The following is a 21,549-nucleotide window of genomic DNA, read 5'->3' on the forward strand; positions in this document are numbered from 1 at the left end:
ACCTGGACTAAACCAGGACTAAACCAGGACTAAACCAGGACTAAACCTGGACTAAACCTGGACTAAACCTGGACTAAACCAGGACTAAACCAGGACTAAACCTGGACTAAACCTGGACTAAACCTGGACTAAACCAGGACTAAACCTGGACTAAACCAGGACTAAACCAGGACTAAACCTGGACTAAACCAGGACTAAACCTGGACTAAACCAGGAGTAAACCTGGACTAAACCAGGACTAAACCAGGACTAAACCTGGACTAAACCTGGACTAAACCTGGACTAAACCTGGACTAAACCAGGACTAAACCAGGACTAAACCAGGACTAAACCTGGACTAAACCAGGAGTAAACCTGGACTAAACCAGGACTAAACCGGGACTAAACCGGGACTAAACCTGGACTAAACCGGGACTAAACCTGGACTAAACCTGGACTAAACCAGGACTAAACCAGGACTAAACCAGGACTAAACCAGGACTAAACCAGGACTAAACCAGGACTAAACCTGGACTAAACCAGGACTAAACCTGGACTAAACCTGGACTAAACCAGGACTAAACCTGGACTAAACCTGGACTAAACCTGGACTAAACCGGGACTAAACCTGGACTAAACCAGGACTAAACCAGGACTAAACCAGGACTAAACCAGGACTAAACCAGGACTAAACCTGGACTAAACCTGGACTAAACCTGGACTAAACCGGGACTAAACCTGGACTAAACCAGGACTAAACCTGGACTAAACCAGGACTAAACCTGGACTAAACCTGGACTAAACCTGGACTAAACCTGGACTAAACCAGGACTAAACCTGGACTAAACCAGGACTAAACCTGGACTAAACCAGGACTAAACCTGGACTAAACCAGGACTAAAACAGGACTAAACCTGGACTAAACCAGGACTAAACCTGGACTAAACCAGGACTAAACCTGGACTAAACCAGGACTAAACTAGGACTAAACCAGGACTAAACCAGGACTAAACCAGGACTAAACCTGGACTAAACCTGGACTAAACCAGGACTAAACCAGGACTAAACCTGGACCAAACCTGGACTAAACCAGGACTAAACCTGGACTAAACCTGGACTAAACCTGGACTAAACCGGGACTAAACCAGGACTAAACCAGGACTAAACCTGGACTAAACCAGGACTAAACCTGGACTAAACCAGGACTAAACCTGGACTAAACCTGGACTAAACCTGGACTAAACCAGGACTAAACCAGGACTAAACCAGGACTAAACCTGGACTAAACCTGGACTAAACCAGGACTAAACCAGGACTAAACCTGGACCAAACCAGGACTAAACCAGGACTAAACCAGGACTAAACCTGGACTAAACCTGGACTAAACCAGGACTAAACCAGGACTAAACCTGGACCAAACCAGGACTAAACCAGGACTAAACCAGGACTAAACCTGGACTAAACCAGGACTAAACCTGGACTAAACCAGGACTAAACCTGGACTAAACCAGGACTAAACCAGGACTAAACCAGGACTAAACCAGGACTAAACCTGGACTAAACCAGGACTAAACCTGGACTAAACCTGGACTAAACCTGGACTAAACCAGGACTAAACCTGGACTAAACCTGGACTAAACCTGGACTAAACCAGGACTAAACCAGGACTAAACCGGGACTGAACCTGGACTAAAACCGGGAGTATATGGGCAGTATATGGGCAGTATATGGGCAGTATATGGGGAGTATATGGGCAGTATATGAACAGTATATGGGCAGTATATGGGCAGTATATGGGCAGTATATGGACAGTATATGGACAGTATATGGGGAGTATATGGGCAGTATATGGGCAGTATATGGGCAGTATATGGACAGTATATGGGCAGTATATGGGGAGTATATGGGCAGTATATGAACAGTATATGGGCAGTATATGGGCAGTATATGGGCAGTATATGGACAGTATATGGACAGTATATGGGCAGTATATGAGCAGTATATGGACAGTATATGAGCAGTATATGGACAGTATATGAACAGTATATGGGCAGTATATGGACAGTATATGGGGAGTATATGGGCAGTATATGGACAGTATATGGACAGTATATGGGGAGTATATGGGCAGTATATGGGCAGTATATGGACAGTATATGGACAGTATATGGGGAGTATATGGGCAGTATATGGGCAGTATATGGACAGTATATGGACAGTATATGGGCAGTATATGGGCAGTATATGGACAGTATATGGACAGTATATGGGCAGTATATGGACAGTATATGGGGAGTATATGGGCAGTATATGGACAGTATATGGACAGTATATGGGGAGTATATGGGCAGTATATGGGCAGTATATGGACAGTATATGAACAGTATATGGGCAGTATATGGACAGTATATGGGCAGTATATGGACAGTATATGGACAGTATATGGGGAGTATATGGGCAGTATATGGACAGTATATGGGCAGTATATGGACAGTATATGGACAGTATATGGGCAGTATATGGACAGTATATGGACAGTATATGGGGAGTATATGGGCAGTATATGGGCAGTGTTACGACCTCTTTGGTCTAGGGAACAAAAGGACGGAACACAGTATATTTAAAACTAAAACTGCGTATTTTATTCTTACAGAAATAAAGGGAAAAGGGAACAAAAGGAGACCCAACGGGTAAAACAAAAATAGCTCAAACGAAAACCAAAAGATGAAAACGAACAAAACAAAAACTACTTAGAAAATGTACCAAACAAATATGCAAATTAGTTCTCAACGCAAACAACACAACTGAAGGAACTAATACTAACAAAGCGTCTGAACGAAAACAAACATGTCACTAATAAAGGTCAGCTAGCCATAGTGACCGAACAGAATGACGCTAGGGCGAACTGAGTTTCTCAACTCCCAGCCGCCTCGAACAAGGCAAAAGTCCATGGCTTTATTGGGGAGTGGCCTTCCAGGTGCTGCTTCTGATTGGCGAGCCTGATCCGTGGATTGGTCCGCCGTGGTGTCGGTTGTCCAATCCTCGGCCAGCCGGCGGAACAGGTGCGGGCCAATCAGACGGCGGGCCTCGCCAAGCGGTTTCGCATATTAAACAAAACAGAAATTATAAGTAGAAATAACGGGAGTGCACAGGAAAATCCCCATCCGTAACACTCTCCCCCTTGAGTGGAAACTACCAGTTTTCTAAACAATTCAAAAATGTCAAAAATAATTTGATACGGGGGAACGCTAGAGAGAAAAAAAAACAAAATACTCACATCCTGGACAGTGCATCAGCCATGACATTGTCGGACCCTTCTTATGGCGAATCTGGATATTAAAATCCTGCACCATCAGAGCCCAGCGCATTAACCGCTGATTGTGGTTGTACATACGGGACAGAAAAACAATCGGGTTATGGTCAGTAAAGACAACGACAGGCAGAGAGCTGGACCCAAGATACACTTCGAAGTGCTGGAGTGCGAGCAACAGCGACAATGTCTCCTTTTCAATTGTGGAGTAGGCCAATTGGTGTTTATTGAACTTACGGGAGAAATAGCTGACTGGGTGGTCAACCCCACTGACATCCTCCTGCAAAAGAACCGCACCCGCACCGACGGCACTCGCATCAACTTCCAATTTAAAAGGACGAGAGCAGTCTGGAGCGGCTAAAACAGGTGCGTGGCTCAACAATGATTTTACGCACTCGAATGCATGTTGACACACAGCGGTCCACTCAAAATCGACCTTTGGGCTCAACAAATTAGTCAAGGGCAAAGCGATGGACGAGAAGTTGCGACAAAAGCTACGGTAATAACCGGCCATACCTAGAAAACGACGAAGTGCGCGCCGCGTTGCTGGAGGCGGACACGCAGTTATGGCAGCGACCTTCGCTTCTACAGGACGCACCTGACCCTGTCCCACCTCTCTACCAAGGTAAACGACGGTGGCCTTTCCGAATTCACATTTGGCCAAATTTAAAGTGAGGGAAGCCTGAGCAAGACGAGCGAAAACTTGAGTCAACGCAGCGATGTGTTCCTCCCAAGTGGACGAATACACAATTAAATCATCTAAATAGGTGTAGCTCCCAGCTGAATGAATACGCGTACAAGTGGGATATGCCTTTTTTCCGTTTTATTTCCAGTAAGATCCGTATATCACCACCGTAAGAGCTAAAACATATATTACAGTGCATCAGTTTTAGGTTTAAGTAACATTGCAAACATAAAATAGAACACACATACCTTATTTCCCCATCAGCTAGGGCTAAGAGAACCATTCAAAACCATCTAACCATCCAACCCGCCATGACCCTTTTAAACACTTCCTGCTTCTTCATAACAGGAAATGGCTTGAGCAATGCCGGAAGTTACCAAAATAAAATCCAAAAAGAAGAGGAGAAAACTTAGTCCAATACACTCCCCCCAATCACGAGTCAACATGAGTGATTAATTATGAATTACTTTAAAACAGTTAATAAGCTATGGGATAACATCTTTATGCTCAGTTACCACCAAGTCTTCTCTACCAAAGTCATCATTATGGAGAGCTGTAGGATGTCTGCCTCCACAGTCATTGCACAGAAATCGCTGTGTACAGTCCCTTACCCCATGCCCTGGTCTGAGACAGCCGTAACACAATGCATTTACTTTGACATATGCACGCCTTTCATTGACAGATACATTCTTAAAATTTACACAAGTAAGTAATTGGTGACAGTTTTCCTTACAGTAAAGACAGTGTTTTTGAGGGTTTTGAGATGCTAAGGGTCTCTTGACTACAGCATGTGTTGACATGGTATTGGCCATGCATTTTGAATCTGAAGTTTTCTTTGTAGATTGGAGCGCATGGAGTGAAGTGACAGGATTACAGGCTATGTCAGCTTCCAGAGTAAGAAACGACACAAATTCTTTAAAACTAGGAAAGACCTGTTTCTCCCGTATACTTTGAGTAACTTGTCTGTTCCAGTTCACCGTAACCCAATCAGGCAATTTGGAAATTATTTTTTTGTTTTCCTCACAGTCATTCAAAATATCCAGTCCTTTAACAAATGACATCGCCTCTAAACATGTATTGAGAAAATCAGCATAATTTCTTAGTCCTTCAACATCTTTGGGATTAAGTTTAGGCCAGTTGTTAATTTGATCTCGATATGCACGTTGCACAGTGAAAGGATGGCCGTATCTATCATTTAATTTCTTCCAGGCATCTGAAAATGCTTCATCATCACTCCGTAAAAAGGTTCCTTCCAACACCTGTTTGGCTGGTCCACCAATATATCTTTTGAGGAAATATAATTTTTCAGTTGGATCTATTGTCCGTCTGCTGATGAGCGCCGTAAATGCCGCTTTCCACTCAATAAATTTTATAGCATTACCAGTGAAAACGGAGGGTTCAGGGAGAGGGAGTCAACTCAACATAAGATTGTTCTGCAACATTTGTGCCAGGGACAAGTCGGTAGATGTGGTACGTCCCTTGAATGTTGAAGCTGAGGCCGTGGTACGATCCACAGTGTGAACTACTGATGGATTTCTTGCTTCATCTGAGGGATTGCCAAACTCTGGAGTGTGTAAAGCAGGAGCCTTAATTGTGACAAACTCTGGGTGACTTACTAAAGCACCTGTGGTTTGTCCCTCAGGAATAGTAGGAGAGGTGGCGCCGTCCAAGGCCAGTACATTATCAGCTGCAGCAGGGTCTGAGGAAGGAATAGCTGTTTTATCGTTAAGGCATTCAATGCATTTATTCATCTCCTCATTGAGGACATTTAGCCGTACTTCAGCCACATGTACTTCTCTTGCTGCCTGTAGTCTCTTAAGCTCAAGTCTTCGCTCTTCCAACTCCCTTTTATACTCTTCTTCCAGTTGCCTTATAACTGCTTGTTTCCTTTCTTCCTGAAGCATCAATTCATAGTTGGTCCTTTTAGCGGCTAAATCGGCAATAGCTTCAGCTCTTTTGGCTGCAAGTGAAGCTACAGAATCACTGTCTGTGTTACTGGGAGTTGATATGGAGGCCTCCGATCCATAAACGGAGCGTGCATTCTCATAAGATAAAAGTTGATGCAACCTGCTCCTCTCTTTCTCTTCCTCAAAGCCTTCAGTGTCTTGCACAGCTCTGTTATAGGCTATAGACACCATTTCCTTTGTCACAGCTTCACATGTGTCCACCCATCTTCTCACGTCCACAGATGGAGTAGTCACCATTCGAATTTCCTCAAACAGACTTGTGATACTCTTATTACTTCCTTTCAAAAGTTCAATTAATTGCCAAATGTTCTCTTCTGACATATGCCTTTAATTTGTTTCTTGAGACTCGAACATCCACCTTCCATTTCTCATAAAAAGAACGCAACTGCTTTTCCTTTTCTTGTATTTCCTCAGTTGCAGCGTTTACAAGAATAGATTGTTCATTGGCTTGCACTCCCTGCTCCATTTTTTCCCCCTTTTTTTTTTTCTTTTAATAAGTAATGGACACCTTAGCTTCTTACTTCTTCAGTTTACACTCATAACCCAAAACGATAGTAACCAGAACTGTGTAGATTTACAAAACACCATGCAAACTTCAAAGTAGGTCATGAAAAAACAGTACGGTATTCCATTGCAGTAATTCACAACAAAACGTCATGTTTAAAAATAAGAAAGAAGTCCAAAGACATTGTTGTTGTAGTAGTAGTATGGCAAAATCCAGCCAGTGTAGGCAAACGAAACAGAGAGGATGCACTCAAGTATTTCTGTGTAACTTGCATCAAATCCAAAACGAAAGTGAGGGCAAATGTCCTTTAATAAGGTCCGTTGGGATCTTGTCTGGTCCGAATGTTCAGCTCAACTCGTAAGCGCGCTTTGATCTCTCGATAAAAACGAGGGTCTACTCACAATGTCCACGGGACCTTCAGTTCTGTCCCGTTTCCGAGTTGCCTTCTTGTGCGGAGCTGCTCCTTACCGGGACCGGCCTCATGTTTTGGGACTTCAGGTTACGGTAGCCATCACACGCATTGAACCATCGGGTAAGCTCTTACTGAAGCTCCCAGCTGAATGAATACGCGTACAAGTGGGATATGCCTTTTTTCCGTTTTATTTCCAGTAAGATCCGTATATCACCACCGTAAGAGCTAAAACATATATTACAGTGCATCAGTTTTAGGTTTAAGTAACATTGCAAACATAAAATAGAACACACATACCTTATTTCCCCATCAGCTAGGGCTAAGAGAACCATTCAAAACCATCTAACCATCCAACCCGCCATGACCCTTTTAAACACTTCCTGCTTCTTCATAACAGGAAATGGCTTGAGCAATGCCGGAAGTTACCAAAATAAAATCCAAAAAGAAGAGGAGAAAACTTAGTCCAATACAATAGGCATTGCAGCGTGGCACCCCTTTCAAAACAGAATTAACGAGACGCTGGAAAGTAGCAGGGGCATTACACATGCCAAATGCCATCACAGTATATTGTAGGAAATAGTCAGGGGTGACAAACGCGGAAATTTCAGATGCCCGCTCAGTGAGCGGCACCTGCCAGTACCCTTTAAGCAAGTCAAGTTTCGAAACAAATTTAGCAGTACCGAGGTTGTCCACGCAATCCTCCATATGCGGCATAGGGTAGGCATCGAGAACTGTTACAGCATTCACTTTGCGATAGTCAGTGATAAACCGAGGGGAACCATCAGGTTTACCTTCCACTAAACATGGGGAGCTCCAGGCACTCGAGCTGTGCTTTGCCAAACCATGTTCTAACAAATATTCCGCTTCCTGTTTCATAAGCGCACGCTTTACTGGATTTACCCGATACGGATGTTGACGCACAGGCTTTGAGTCTTTAACATCTATGTCATGAACCAACACGGATGTTCTGGTAGGGACGTCATTAAATAAACTCGGAAACTCGCGGATCAATTTAATCAAATCGTCGCGTTGAGCCTTAGGCAAATGGACAAGATGCGTGTGCAACGCTTTCAACATTTGCGAATTTGGTAAACGCACGCCATGTGGTTGGGGCAACACGACATCACTCTCGCCTGCAGGAGAAATATCCGAATCCACCACAATAAGCGCAGAGGCGCGCGGGGGCTTGTCACCCTCTAGCGACGGTTCGGCCGCGCGCACATGATACGCTTTTATCATATTTACGTGGCAAACCCGAGATTTACGTTTTCGGACAGGGGTACTTATGATATAGTTCGTGTCATTCAGCCGCTCTTTGACGTCGTACGGGCCTGTGAATTTAGCAGAGAGCGCGGTGCCCGAAAGAGGTAGCAAAACCAAAACTTTATCCCCAGCAGAGAAACTACGGTTAACGGCTTTTTTGTCAAAATGTCGCTTCATATTTCGTTGCGCATTACTGAGGGAAGCTTTTGCAAGTTTATTGGCCGTTAAAAGTCGCTCTCGAAAATTAGAAACATAATCCAAGACATTAGTAGGAGACGTTGAAGACGCGAGAAACTTCTCCTTCAGTGCCTTTAACGGACCACGAGGAGAATGTGCAAAAACAAGATCTGCGGGACTAAAACCGAGAGATTCTTGAACCGCATCTCTGGCAGCAAATAAGACAAAAGGAACACCTTCGTCCCAACCTTTTCCTGTTTCCAAGCAATATTTGCGCAGCATGGATTTTAACGTCTGATGCCAGCGTTCGAGTGCGCCCTGGGATTCTGGATGATACGCACTCGAAACAACATGTTGTGCACCCAGAGTCTGGATCACTTGGTTGAACAATTTTGATTGAAAATTCGTACCCTGATCAGTCTGGATCACACGTGGAAGACCGAAGACTGAAAAGAAATGTGTCAGCGCTTTAATCAGAGAACGTGAAGTTATTTTTCTCAACGGAATAGCTTCGGGAAACCGGGTAGCAGCGCACATAATAGTAAGTAAATACTCGTGCCCGTTTTGAGTTCTGGGTAGCGGCCCCACGCAATCGACAAGCACCCGATCGAAAGGTTGGGCTAGTGCAGGTATAGGATGCAGCGGAGCTTGTGGAATCGCCTGATTTGGTTTCCCAACAATTTGACAAGTGTGACAGGTTCGGCAGAACGCAGCCACGTCCTTCTTCAAGCCTGGCCAGAAGAATTGTTTTAGAATATGTTGGTACGTTTTGGTAACCCCCAAATGTCCAGACCACTGGCTCTCGTGCGCCACCGCCAAAATAGGATTACGGTAGCAGGTGGGCACTACAATTTGGTAGACAGCGTCAAGATTACAGTCAGTTGAGGCGTAAGGAGACCATTTACGCATGAGTAAATCATTATCAAGGAAGTAGCATGTATGTGCATTGTCGCGCTGCTCGTCACTCACCACACTGGAAAACAAGGAGCGCAGCGTTGGGTCCGCCCTCTGCTCTGCGTTCATTCGGTCGCGCGTGCAGGGCAATGGCACGCCCTCCACCGTTGGAGAGGCAGCCTGCTTCACGATATATTTAACATCAGCCTGGGTCTCAGACTTAGGCTCAGGCACCTCTGAAAAAGTAGAAGCAAAAATGCTGTCAGACAAGTCTATATCGGGGTTTTTTCGTAATTGCGCGCGCGTAATGGCGCACATGGGGTACAGCTCAGTAGAGCACCCACCTGGGTCGCTGTGCTGCGGGGAATCAACTACTTCTAAAGCAGGAGTAACTTTGCCTCCAGCTATGTCGTTCCCTAGTAACATGTCTACCCCTTGCTATCCCGGACGAGCCCCCAATGTGTTACGACCTCTTTGGTCTAGGGAACAAAAGGACGGAACACAGTATATTTAAAACTAAAACTGCGTATTTTATTCTTACAGAAATAAAGGGAAAAGGGAACAAAAGGAGACCCAACGGGTAAAACAAAAATAGCTCAAACGAAAACCAAAAGATGAAAACGAACAAAACAAAAACTACTTAGAAAATGTACCAAACAAAGATTCTAACGAATATGCAAATTAGTTCTCAACGCAAACAACACAACTGAAGGAACTAATACTAACAAAGCGTCTGAACGAAAACAAACATGTCACTAATAAAGGTCAGCTAGCCATAGTGACCGAACAGAATGACGCTAGGGCGAACTGAGTTTCTCAACTCCCAGCCGCCTCGAACAAGGCAAAAGTCCATGGCTTTATTGGGGAGTGGCCTTCCAGGTGCTGCTTCTGATTGGCGAGCCTGATCCGTGGATTGGTCCGCCGTGGTGTCGGTTGTCCAATCCTCGGCCAGCCGGCGGAACAGGTGCGGGCCAATCAGACGGCGGGCCTCGCCAAGCGGTTTCGCATATTAAACAAAACAGAAATTATAAGTAGAAATAACGGGAGTGCACAGGAAAATCCCCATCCGTAACAGGCAGTATATGGAAAGTATATGGGGAGTATATGGACAGTATATGGGGAGTATATCGGGAGTATATGAACAGTATATGGGCAGTATATGGGCAGTATATGAGCAGTATATGAGCAGTATATGGGGAGTATATGGGCAGTATATGAGCAGTATATGGGGAGTATATGGGCAGTATATGAACAGTATATGGGCAGTATATGGGCAGTATATGAACAGTATATGGGCAGTATATGGGCAGTATATGAGCAGTATATGAGCAGTATATGGGGAGTATATGGGCAGTATATGAACAGTATATGGGCAGTATATGGGGAGTATATGAACAGTATATGGGCAGTATATGGGGAGTATATGGGCAGTATATGGGCAGTATATGGACAGTATATGGGCAGTATATGGGCAGTATTTGGGCAGTATATGGGCAGTATATGGGCAGTATATGAACAGTATATGGGCAGTATATGGGGAGTATATGAAGAGTATATGGGCAGTATATGGGCAGTATATGAACAGTATATGGGCAGTATATGGGCAGTATATGAACAGTATATGGGCAGTGTATTGGCAGTATATGGACAGTATATGAACAGTATATGGGCAGTATATGGACAGTATATGGGCAGTATATGGACAGTATATGAGCAGTATATGGGCAGTATATGGACAGTATATGGACAGTATATGGGCAGTATATGAGCAGTATATGGGCAGTATATGGGCAGTATATGGACAATATATGGGCAGTATATGAACAGTATATGGGCAGTATATGGGCAGTATATGAACAGTATATGGGCAGTATATGGACAGTATATGAACAGTATATGGGCAGTATATGGACAGTATATGGGCAGTATATGGGCAGTATATGGACAGTATATGGACAGTATATGGGCAGTATATGGGCAGTATATGAACAGTATATGGGCAGTATATGGACAGTATATGGACAGTATATGGGCAGTATATGGGCAGTATATGAACAGTATATGGGCAGTATATGGACAGTATATGAACAGTATATGGGCAGTATATGGACAGTATATGGGCAGTATATGAACAGTATATGGGCAGTATATGGACAGTATATGAACAGTATATGGGCAGTATATGGACAGTATATGGGCAGTATATGGACAGTATATGAACAGTATATGGGCAGTATATGGACAGTATATGGGCAGTATATGGACAGTATATGAACAGTATATGGGCAGTATATGGGCAGTATATGAACAGTATATGGGCAGTATATGGGGAGTATATGGGCAGTATATGAACAGTATATGGGCAGTATATGGGGAGTATATGAACAGTATATGGGCAGTATATGGGGAGTATATGGGCAGTATATGGGCAGTATATGGACAGTATATGGGCAGTATATGGGCAGTATATGGGCAGTATATGGGCAGTATATGAACAGTATATGGGCAGTATATGGGGAGTATATGAAGAGTATATGGGCAGTATATGGGCAGTATATGAACAGTATATGGGCAGTATATGGGCAGTATATGAACAGTATATGGGCAGTGTATTGGCAGTATATGGACAGTATATGAACAGTATATGGGCAGTATATGGGCAGTATATGAACAGTATATGGGCAGTATATGGACAGTATATGGGCAGTATATGAGCAGTATATGGGCAGTATATGAACAGTATATGGACAGTATATGAACAGTATATGGGCAGTATATGGACAGTATATGGACAGTATATGAACAGTATATGGGCAGTATATGGACAGTATATGGGCAGTATATGAGCAGTATATGGGCAGTATATGGGCAGTATATGGACAATATATGGGCAGTATATGAACAGTATATGGGCAGTATATGGACAGTATATGGACAGTATATGGACAGTATATGGGCAGTATATGGACAGTATATGAACAGTATATGGGCAGTATATGGACAGTATATGTGCAGTATATGGACAGTATATGAACAGTATATGGGCAGTATATGGACAGTATATGGGCAGTATATGAGCAGTATATGGGCAGTATATGGGCAGTATATGGACAGTATATGGGCAGTATATGAACAGTATATGGGCAGTATATGGACAGTATATGAACAGTATATGGGCAGTATATGGACAGTATATGGGCAGTATATGGGCAGTATATGGACAGTATATGAACAGTATATGGGCAGTATATGGGCAGTATATGAACAGTATATGGACAGTATATGGGCAGTATATGGGCAGTATATGGACAGTATATGGCCAGTATATGGACAGTATATGGGCAGTATATGGGGAGTATATGGGGAGTATATGGACAGTATATGAACAGTATATGGACAGTATATGAACAGTATATGGACAGTATATGGGCAGTATATGGGCAGTATATGGGGAGTATATGGGGAGTATATGGACAGTATATGAACAGTATATGGGCAGTATATGGACAGTATATGGGCAGTATATGGACAGTATATGGGCAGTATATGGACAGTATATGAACAGTATATGGGGAGTATATGGGCAGTATATGGACAGTATATGGACAGTATATGGGGAGTATATGGGCAGTATATGGGCAGTATATGGACAGTATATGGGGAGTATATGGACAGTATATGGGGAGTATATGGGGAGTATATCGGGAGTATATGGGCAGTATATGGGCAGTATATGGACAGTATATGAACAGTATATGGGCAGTATATGGACAGTATATGGGCAGTATATGGGCAGTATATGAACAGTATAAGGGCAGTATATGGGGAGTATATGGACAGTATATGGGCAGTATATGGACAGTATATGGGCAGTATATGGACAGTATATGAACAGTATATGGACAGTATATGGGCAGTATATGGGCAGTATATGGGGAGTATATGGGCAGTATATGGACAGTATATGGACAGTATATGGGCAGTATATGGGCAGTATATGGGCAGTATATGAACAGTATATGGGCAGTATATGGGGAGTATATGAACAGTATATGGGCAGTATATGGGGAGTATATGGGCAGTATATGGGCAGTTTATGGGCAGTATATGGGCAGTATATGGGCAGTATATGAGCAGTATATGGACAGTATATGAACAGTATATGGGCAGTATATGGGGAGTATATGGGCAGTATATGGGCAGTTTATGGGCAGTATATGGGCAGTATATGGGCAGTATATGAGCAGTATATGGACAGTATATGAACAGTATATGAACAGTATATGGGCAGTATATGGGGAGTATATGGGCAGTATATGAACAGTATATGGGCAGTATATGGGGAGTATATGAACAGTATATGGGCAGTATATGGGGAGTATATGGGCAGTATATGGGCAGTTTATGGGCAGTATATGGGCAGTATATGGGCAGTATATGAGCAGTATATGGACAGTATATGAACAGTATATGGGCAGTATATGGGGAGTATATGAACAGTATATGGGCAGTATATGGGGAGTATATGAACAGTATATGGGCAGTATATGGGCAGTATATGAACAGTATATGGGCAGTATATGGGGAGTATATGAACAGTATATGGGCAGTATATGGGGAGTATATGGGCAGTGTATGGGCAGTATATGGGCAGTATATGGGCAGTATATGGGCAGTATATGGACAGTATATGGGCAGTATATGGGCAGTATATGGGCAGTATATGAACAGTATATGGGCAGTATATGGGCAGTATATGGACAGTATATGGGCAGTATATGGACAGTATATGGGCAGTATATGGACAGTATATGGGCAGTATATGGGCAGTATATGAACAGTATATGGGCAGTACATGGACAGTACATGGGCAGTATATGAACAGTATATGGGCAGTATATGGGCAGTATATGGACAGTATATGGGCAGTATATGGGCAGTATATGGGCAGTATATGGGCAGTATATGGGCAGTATATGAACAGTATATGGGCAGTATATGGGCAGTATATGGGCAGTACATGGGCAGTACATGGGCAGTATATGAACAGTATATGGGCAGTATATGGGCAGTATATGGACAGTATATGGGCAGTATATGGACAGTATATGGGCAGTATATGAACAGTATATGGGCAGTATATGGACAGTATATGGGCAGTATATGGGGAGTATATCGAGAGTATATGGGCAGTATATGGGCAGTATATGTGCAGTATATGGGCAGTATATGGACAGTATATGGACAGTATATGGGCAGTATATGAACAGTATATGGGCAGTATATGAACAGTATATGGGCAGTATATGGGCAGTTTATGGGCAGTATATGGGCAGTATATGGGCAGTATATGAACAGTATATGGGCAGTATATGGGGAGTATATGAAGAGTATATGGGCAGTATATGGGCAGTATATGAACAGTATAAGGGCAGTATATGGGCAGTATATGAACAGTATATGGGCAGTGTATTGGCAGTATATGGACAGTATATGAACAGTATATGGGCAGTATATGGACAGTATATGGGCAGTATATGGACAGTATATGAGCAGTATATGGGCAGTATATGGACAGTATATGGACAGTATATGGGCAGTATATGAGCAGTATATGGGCAGTATATGGGCAGTATATGGACAATATATGGGCAGTATATGAACAGTATATGGGCAGTATATGGACAGTATATGGACAGTATATGGACAGTATATGGACAGTATATGGGCAGTATATGGACAGTATATGAACAGTATATGGGCAGTATATGGACAGTATATGGGCAGTATATGAGCAGTATATGGGCAGTATATGGGCAGTATATGGACAGTATATGGGCAGTATATGAACAGTATATGGGCAGTATATGGACAGTATATGAACAGTATATGGGCAGTATATGGACAGTATATGGGCAGTATATGGGCAGTATATGGACAGTATATGAACAGTATATGGGCAGTATATGGGCAGTATATGAACAGTATATGGGCAGTATATGGACAGTATATGGACAGTATATGGGCAGTATATGGACAGTATATGGGCAGTATATGAACAGTATATGGGCAGTATATGGACAGTATATGAACAGTATATGGGCAGTATATGGACAGTATATGGGCAGTATATGAACAGTATATGGGCAGTATATGGACAGTATATGAACAGTATATGGGCAGTATATGGACAGTATATGGGCAGTATATGGACAGTATATGAACAGTATATGGGCAGTATATGGACAGTATATGGGCAGTATATGGACAGTATATGAACAGTATATGGGCAGTATATGGGCAGTATATGAACAGTATATGGGCAGTATATGGGGAGTATATGGGCAGTATATGAACAGTATATGGGCAGTATATGGGGAGTATATGAACAGTATATGGGCAGTGTATGGGGAGTATATGGGCAGTATATGGGCAGTATATGGACAGTATATGGGCAGTATATGGGCAGTATATGGGCAGTATATGGGCAGTATATGAACAGTATATGGGCAGTATATGGGGAGTATATGAAGAGTATATGGGCAGTATATGAACAGTATATGGGCAGTATATGGGCAGTATATGAACAGTATATGGGCAGTGTATTGGCAGTATATGGACAGTATATGAACAGTATATGGGCAGTATATGGACAGTATATGGGCAGTATATGAACAGTATATGGGCAGTATATGGACAGTATATGGGCAGTATATGAGCAGTATATGGGCAGTATATGAACAGTATATGGACAGTATATGAACAGTATATGGGCAGTATATGGACAGTATATGGACAGTATATGAACAGTATATGGGCAGTATATGGACAGTATATGGGCAGTATATGAGCAGTATATGGGCAGTATATGGGCAGTATATGGACAATATATGGGCAGTATATGAACAGTATATGGGCAGTATATGGACAGTATATGGACAGTATATGGACAGTATATGGGCAGTATATGGACAGTATATGAACAGTATATGGGCAGTATATGGACAGTATATGTGCAGTATATGGACAGTATATGAACAGTATATGGGCAGTATATGGACAGTATATGGGCAGTATATGAGCAGTATATGGGCAGTATATGGGCAGTATATGGGCAGTATATGGACAGTATATGAACAGTATATGGGCAGTATATGGACAGTATATGAACAGTATATGGGCAGTATATGGACAGTATATGGGCAGTATATGAACAGTATATGGGCAGTATATGGACAGTATATGGGCAGTATATGAACAGTATATGGGCAGTATATGGACAGTATATGAACAGTATATGGGCAGTATATGGACAGTATATGGGCAGTATATGGACAGTATATGGGCAGTATATGAACAGTATATGGGCAGTATATGGACAGTATATGAACAGTATATGGGCAGTATATGGACAGTATATGGGCAGTATATGAACAGTATATGGGCAGTATATGGACAGTATATGGGCAGTATATGGACAGTATATGGGCAGTATATGAGCAGTATATGGGCAGTATATGGGCAGTATATGGACAGTATATGAACAGTATATGGGCAGTATATGGACAGTATATGGGCAGTATATGAACAGTATATGGGCAGTATATGGACAGTATATGAACAGTATATGGGCAGTATATGGACAGTATATGGGCAGTATATGGGCAGTATATGGACAGTATATGAACAGTATATGGGCAGTATATGGGCAGTATATGAACAGTATATGGACAGTATATGGGCAGTATATGGGCAGTATATGGACAGTATATGGCCAGTATATGGACAGTATATGGGCAGTATATGGGGAGTATATGGGGAGTATATGGACAGTATATGAACAGTATATGGACAGTATATGAACAGTATATGGACAGTATATGGGCAGTATATGGACAGTATATGAACAGTATATGGACAGTATATGGGCAGTATATGGGCAGTATATGGGGAGTATATGGGCAGTATATGGACAGTATATGGACAGTATATGGGGAGTATATGGGCAGTATATGGGCAGTATATGGACAGTATATGGGGAGTATATGGACAGTATATGGGGAGTATATGGGGAGTATATCGGGAGTATATGGGCAGTATATGGGCAGTATATGGACAGTATATGAACAGTATATGGGCAGTATATGGACAGTATATGGGCAGTATATGGGCAGTATATGAACAGTATAAGGGCAGTATATGGGGAGTATATGGACAGTATATGGGCAGTATATGGACAGTATATGGGCAGTATATGGACAGTATATGAACAGTATATGGACAGTATATGGGCAGTATATGGGCAGTATATGGGGAGTATATGGGCAGTATATGGACAGTATATGGACAGTATATGGGCAGTATATGGGCAGTATATGAACAGTATATGGGCAGTATATGGGGAGTATATGGGCAGTATATGAACAGTATATGGGCAGTATATGGGGAGTATATGAACAGTATATGGGCAGTATATGGGGAGTATATGGGCAGTATATGGGCAGTTTATGGGCAGTATATGGACAGTATATGGGCAGTATATGGGCAGTATATGAGCAGTATATGGACAGTATATGAACAGTATATGGGCAGTATATGAACAGTATATGGGCAGTATATGGGCAGTATATGGGCAGTATATGGACAGTATATGGCCAGTATATGGACAGTATATGGGCAGTATATGGGGAGTATATGGGGAGTATATGGACAGTATATGAACAGTATATGGACAGTATATGAACAGTATATGGACAGTATATGGGCAGTATATGGACAGTATATGAACAGTATATGGACAGTATATGGGCAGTATATGGGCAGTATATGGGGAGTATATGGGCAGTATATGGACAGTATATGGACAGTATATGGGGAGTATATGGGCAGTATATGGGCAGTATATGGACAGTATATGGGGAGTATATGGACAGTATATGGGGAGTATATGGGGAGTATATCGGGAGTATATGGGCAGTATATGGGCAGTATATGGACAGTATATGAACAGTATATGGGCAGTATATGGACAGTATATGGGCAGTATATGGGCAGTATATGAACAGTATAAGGGCAGTATATGGGGAGTATATGGACAGTATATGGGCAGTATATGGACAGTATATGGGCAGTATATGGACAGTATATGAACAGTATATGGACAGTATATGGGCAGTATATGGGCAGTATATGGGGAGTATATGGGCAGTATATGGACAGTATATGGACAGTATATGGGCAGTATATGGGCAGTATATGAACAGTATATGGGCAGTATATGGGGAGTATATGGGCAGTATATGAACAGTATATGGGCAGTATATGGGGAGTATATGAACAGTATATGGGCAGTATATGGGGAGTATATGGGCAGTATATGGGCAGTTTATGGGCAGTATATGGGCAGTATATGGGCAGTATATGGGCAGTATATGAGCAGTATATGGACAGTATATGAACAGTATATGGGCAGTATATGGGGAGTATATGAACAGTATATGGGCAGTATATGGAGAGTATATGAACAGTATATGGGCAGTATATGGGCAGTATATGAACAGTATATGGGCAGTATATGGGGAGTATATGAACAGTATATGGGCAGTATATGGGCAGTGTATGGGCAGTATATGGGCAGTATATGGGCAGTATATGGGCAGTATATGGACAGTATATGGGCAGTATATGAACAGTATATGGGCAGTATATGGACAGTATATGGGCAGTATATGGACAGTATATGGGCAGTATATGGGCAGTATATGGGCAGTATATGGACAGTATATGGACAGTATATGGGCAGTATATGGGCAGTATATGGGCAGTATATGGACAGTATATGGGCAGTATATGAACAGTATATGGGCAGTATATGGACAGTATATGGGCAGTATATGGACAGTATATGGGCAGTATATGGACAGTATATGGGCAGTATATGGGCAGTATATGGACAGTATATGGGCAGTATATGGACAGTATATGGGCAGTATATGGGCAGTATATGGGCAGTATATGGGCAGTATATGGACAGTATATGGGCAGTATATGGGCAGTATATGAACAGTATATGGGCAGTACATGGACAGTACATGGGCAGTATATGAACAGTATATGGGCAGTATATGGGCAGTATATGGACAGTATATGGGCAGTATATGGGCAGTATATGGGCAGTATATGGGCAGTATATGGGCAGTATATGAACAGTATATGGGCAGTATATGGGCAGTATATGGGCAGTACATGGGCAGTACATGGGCAGTATATGAACAGTATATGGGCAGTATATGGGCAGTATATGGACAGTATATGGGCAGTATATGGACAGTATATGGGCAGTATATGAACAGTATATGGGCAGTATATGGACAGTATATGGGCAGTATATGGGGAGTATATCGAGAGTATATGGGCAGTATATGGGCAGTATATGTACAGTATATGGGCAGTATATGGACAGTATATGGACAGTATATGGGCAGTATATGAACAGTATATGGGCAGTATATGAACAGTATATGGGCAGTATATGGACAGTATATGGACAGTATATGAACAGTATATGGGCAGTATATGAACAGTATATGGACAGTATATGGGCAGTATATGGGCAGTATATGGGGAGTATATGGGGAGTATATGGGGAGTATATGGACAGTATATGAGCAGTATATGAGCAGTATATGGGCAGTGTATGAACAGTATATGGGCAGTATATGGGCAGTATATGAACAGTATATGAGCAGTATATGGGCAGTGTATGAACAGTATATGGGCAGTATATGGGCAGTATATGGGGAGTATATGGGGAGTATATGGGGAGTATATGGGCAACACCTTTGTGTGAATGAGAGTGAACGATTGACTGGATCCAAACTGTAAAGATGTGGGAGGAGACTATTTATCCAAATCTTTGTTGTTGTTTTTTCATGACTCTTTGGTCGTGTTTTTGTTGCTTTTGTTGCTTTTAGATTTAAAATGTGCTCAGTTAACAGATTAATAACAAAGGACCTTTAATCCAGCCCTCATTAGGTTTATTTACTAACATTATTCATCATGTTTTAGCTCCAGATTCACTGAGATGCAACACTTTGTTTATTTCAGGCACATCCGTTTACGCGGAACAAAAATCACAGACGTCACTGACGTGATGCTCCGGCTCCGCAGCGCCCTCTGGCGGCGCGTTTACTGCGCTGTCGTCGGGACCGGAGCGGCGGCGAAGAGGAGGAAGAGGAGGAAGAGGAGCATCCGCAGACGGCAGCTCTGTGTCCGGGAGCAGAGCAGCACCACGGCCCCCCCGCGCCCCCCCCCGGTGCCATGAGCCCCGCCATGGACCTGTTCTGGAGAATCCTCGCCGCGCTCAGCTTCGACTGCTTCAAGGACTCGACGTCGACGAGGTGAGAGGCTCGCGCTGCGCAACGGGCCTTGCGCGTGTCCGTCCTGGCCCGTGTCCCACTGCGGTCAAGTGAGCCGTCATCCGCAAAATGCCAGTCAAGCCAGCCGTAACGCTGTTTTGTTGTGCGTGACTATTACCGCTGATACGGTAGCCCAATGCGCTCACGGTTAGGGACCGTCAACAATGTATTGTACGTCCTCTTAAGCGTAGATTATTACCACGAATGCAGAGATAATTAGGGACCGTCAACAATATAATGTACGTCCTCTTAAGCGTAGATCAATAAGACTAACACGCTAGGCCAATGCACGACTAATTAGGGACCGTCAACAATGTATTATATCCTCTAAAGTGGATTTTTTTCTACATTTCGGATGTACTGAAGAATCCTTTTTAAAGGTTTCACTCATTTCTCAGTGGCTAATTGTTACTCACCTCTCACACTCACTATGTGCCTAATTTGACCCAATTTCACTGTATAATTTATGAATAAATACACTACCAATATGCCTATTTGGTCAATTTGAAAATGTGACAAAAGCTCATTTTTCTTAGATATAGGGAAGGTTTTAAAGAGTCCTTGAAAGGTTTCACTAATTTCTCAGTGGGTAATTGTTAATCACCTCTCACACTCACTATGTGCCTAATTTGACCCAATTTCACTGTATAATTTATGAATAAATACACTACCAATATGCCTATTTGGTCAATTTGAAAATGTGACAAAAGCTCATTTTTCTTAGATATAGGGAAGGTTTTAAAGAGTCCTTTGAAAGGTTTCACTAATTTCTCAGTGGGTAATTGTTAATCACCTCTCACACTCACTATGTGCCTAATTTCACCCAATTTCACTGTATAATTTATGAATAAATACACAACCAACATGACGTCATATTGAACATGTAGCAAAAGCTCCTTTTTCTTACATATAGGGAAGGTTTTAACGAGTCCTTTGAAAG

The 21,549-nt window shown here is 42.5% G+C and overlaps 1 protein-coding gene across 1 annotated transcript in view; it reads left to right on the top strand.

The window, feature by feature from the left end:
* Positions 1–3,395: 3,395 nt before the first annotated feature.
* LOC306972840 (uncharacterized protein) overlaps positions 3,396–21,549 on the top strand; it is a gene marked incomplete at both ends in the record, with an annotated part of 26,831 nt that continues 8,677 nt past the window's right edge. Inside the window, 2 exons of the mRNA XM_079569547.1 lie at positions 3,396–3,635; positions 20,362–20,591. Coding sequence (XP_079425673.1) covers positions 3,396–3,635; positions 20,362–20,591 — 470 coding nt within the window. The remainder of the gene's footprint in view (positions 3,636–20,361; positions 20,592–21,549) is intronic.

The sequence above is a fragment of the Gobius niger genome (assembly GCF_951799975.1).
Source record: "Gobius niger genome assembly, chromosome: 13".
Lineage (NCBI taxonomy): Eukaryota > Metazoa > Chordata > Actinopteri > Gobiiformes > Gobiidae > Gobius > Gobius niger.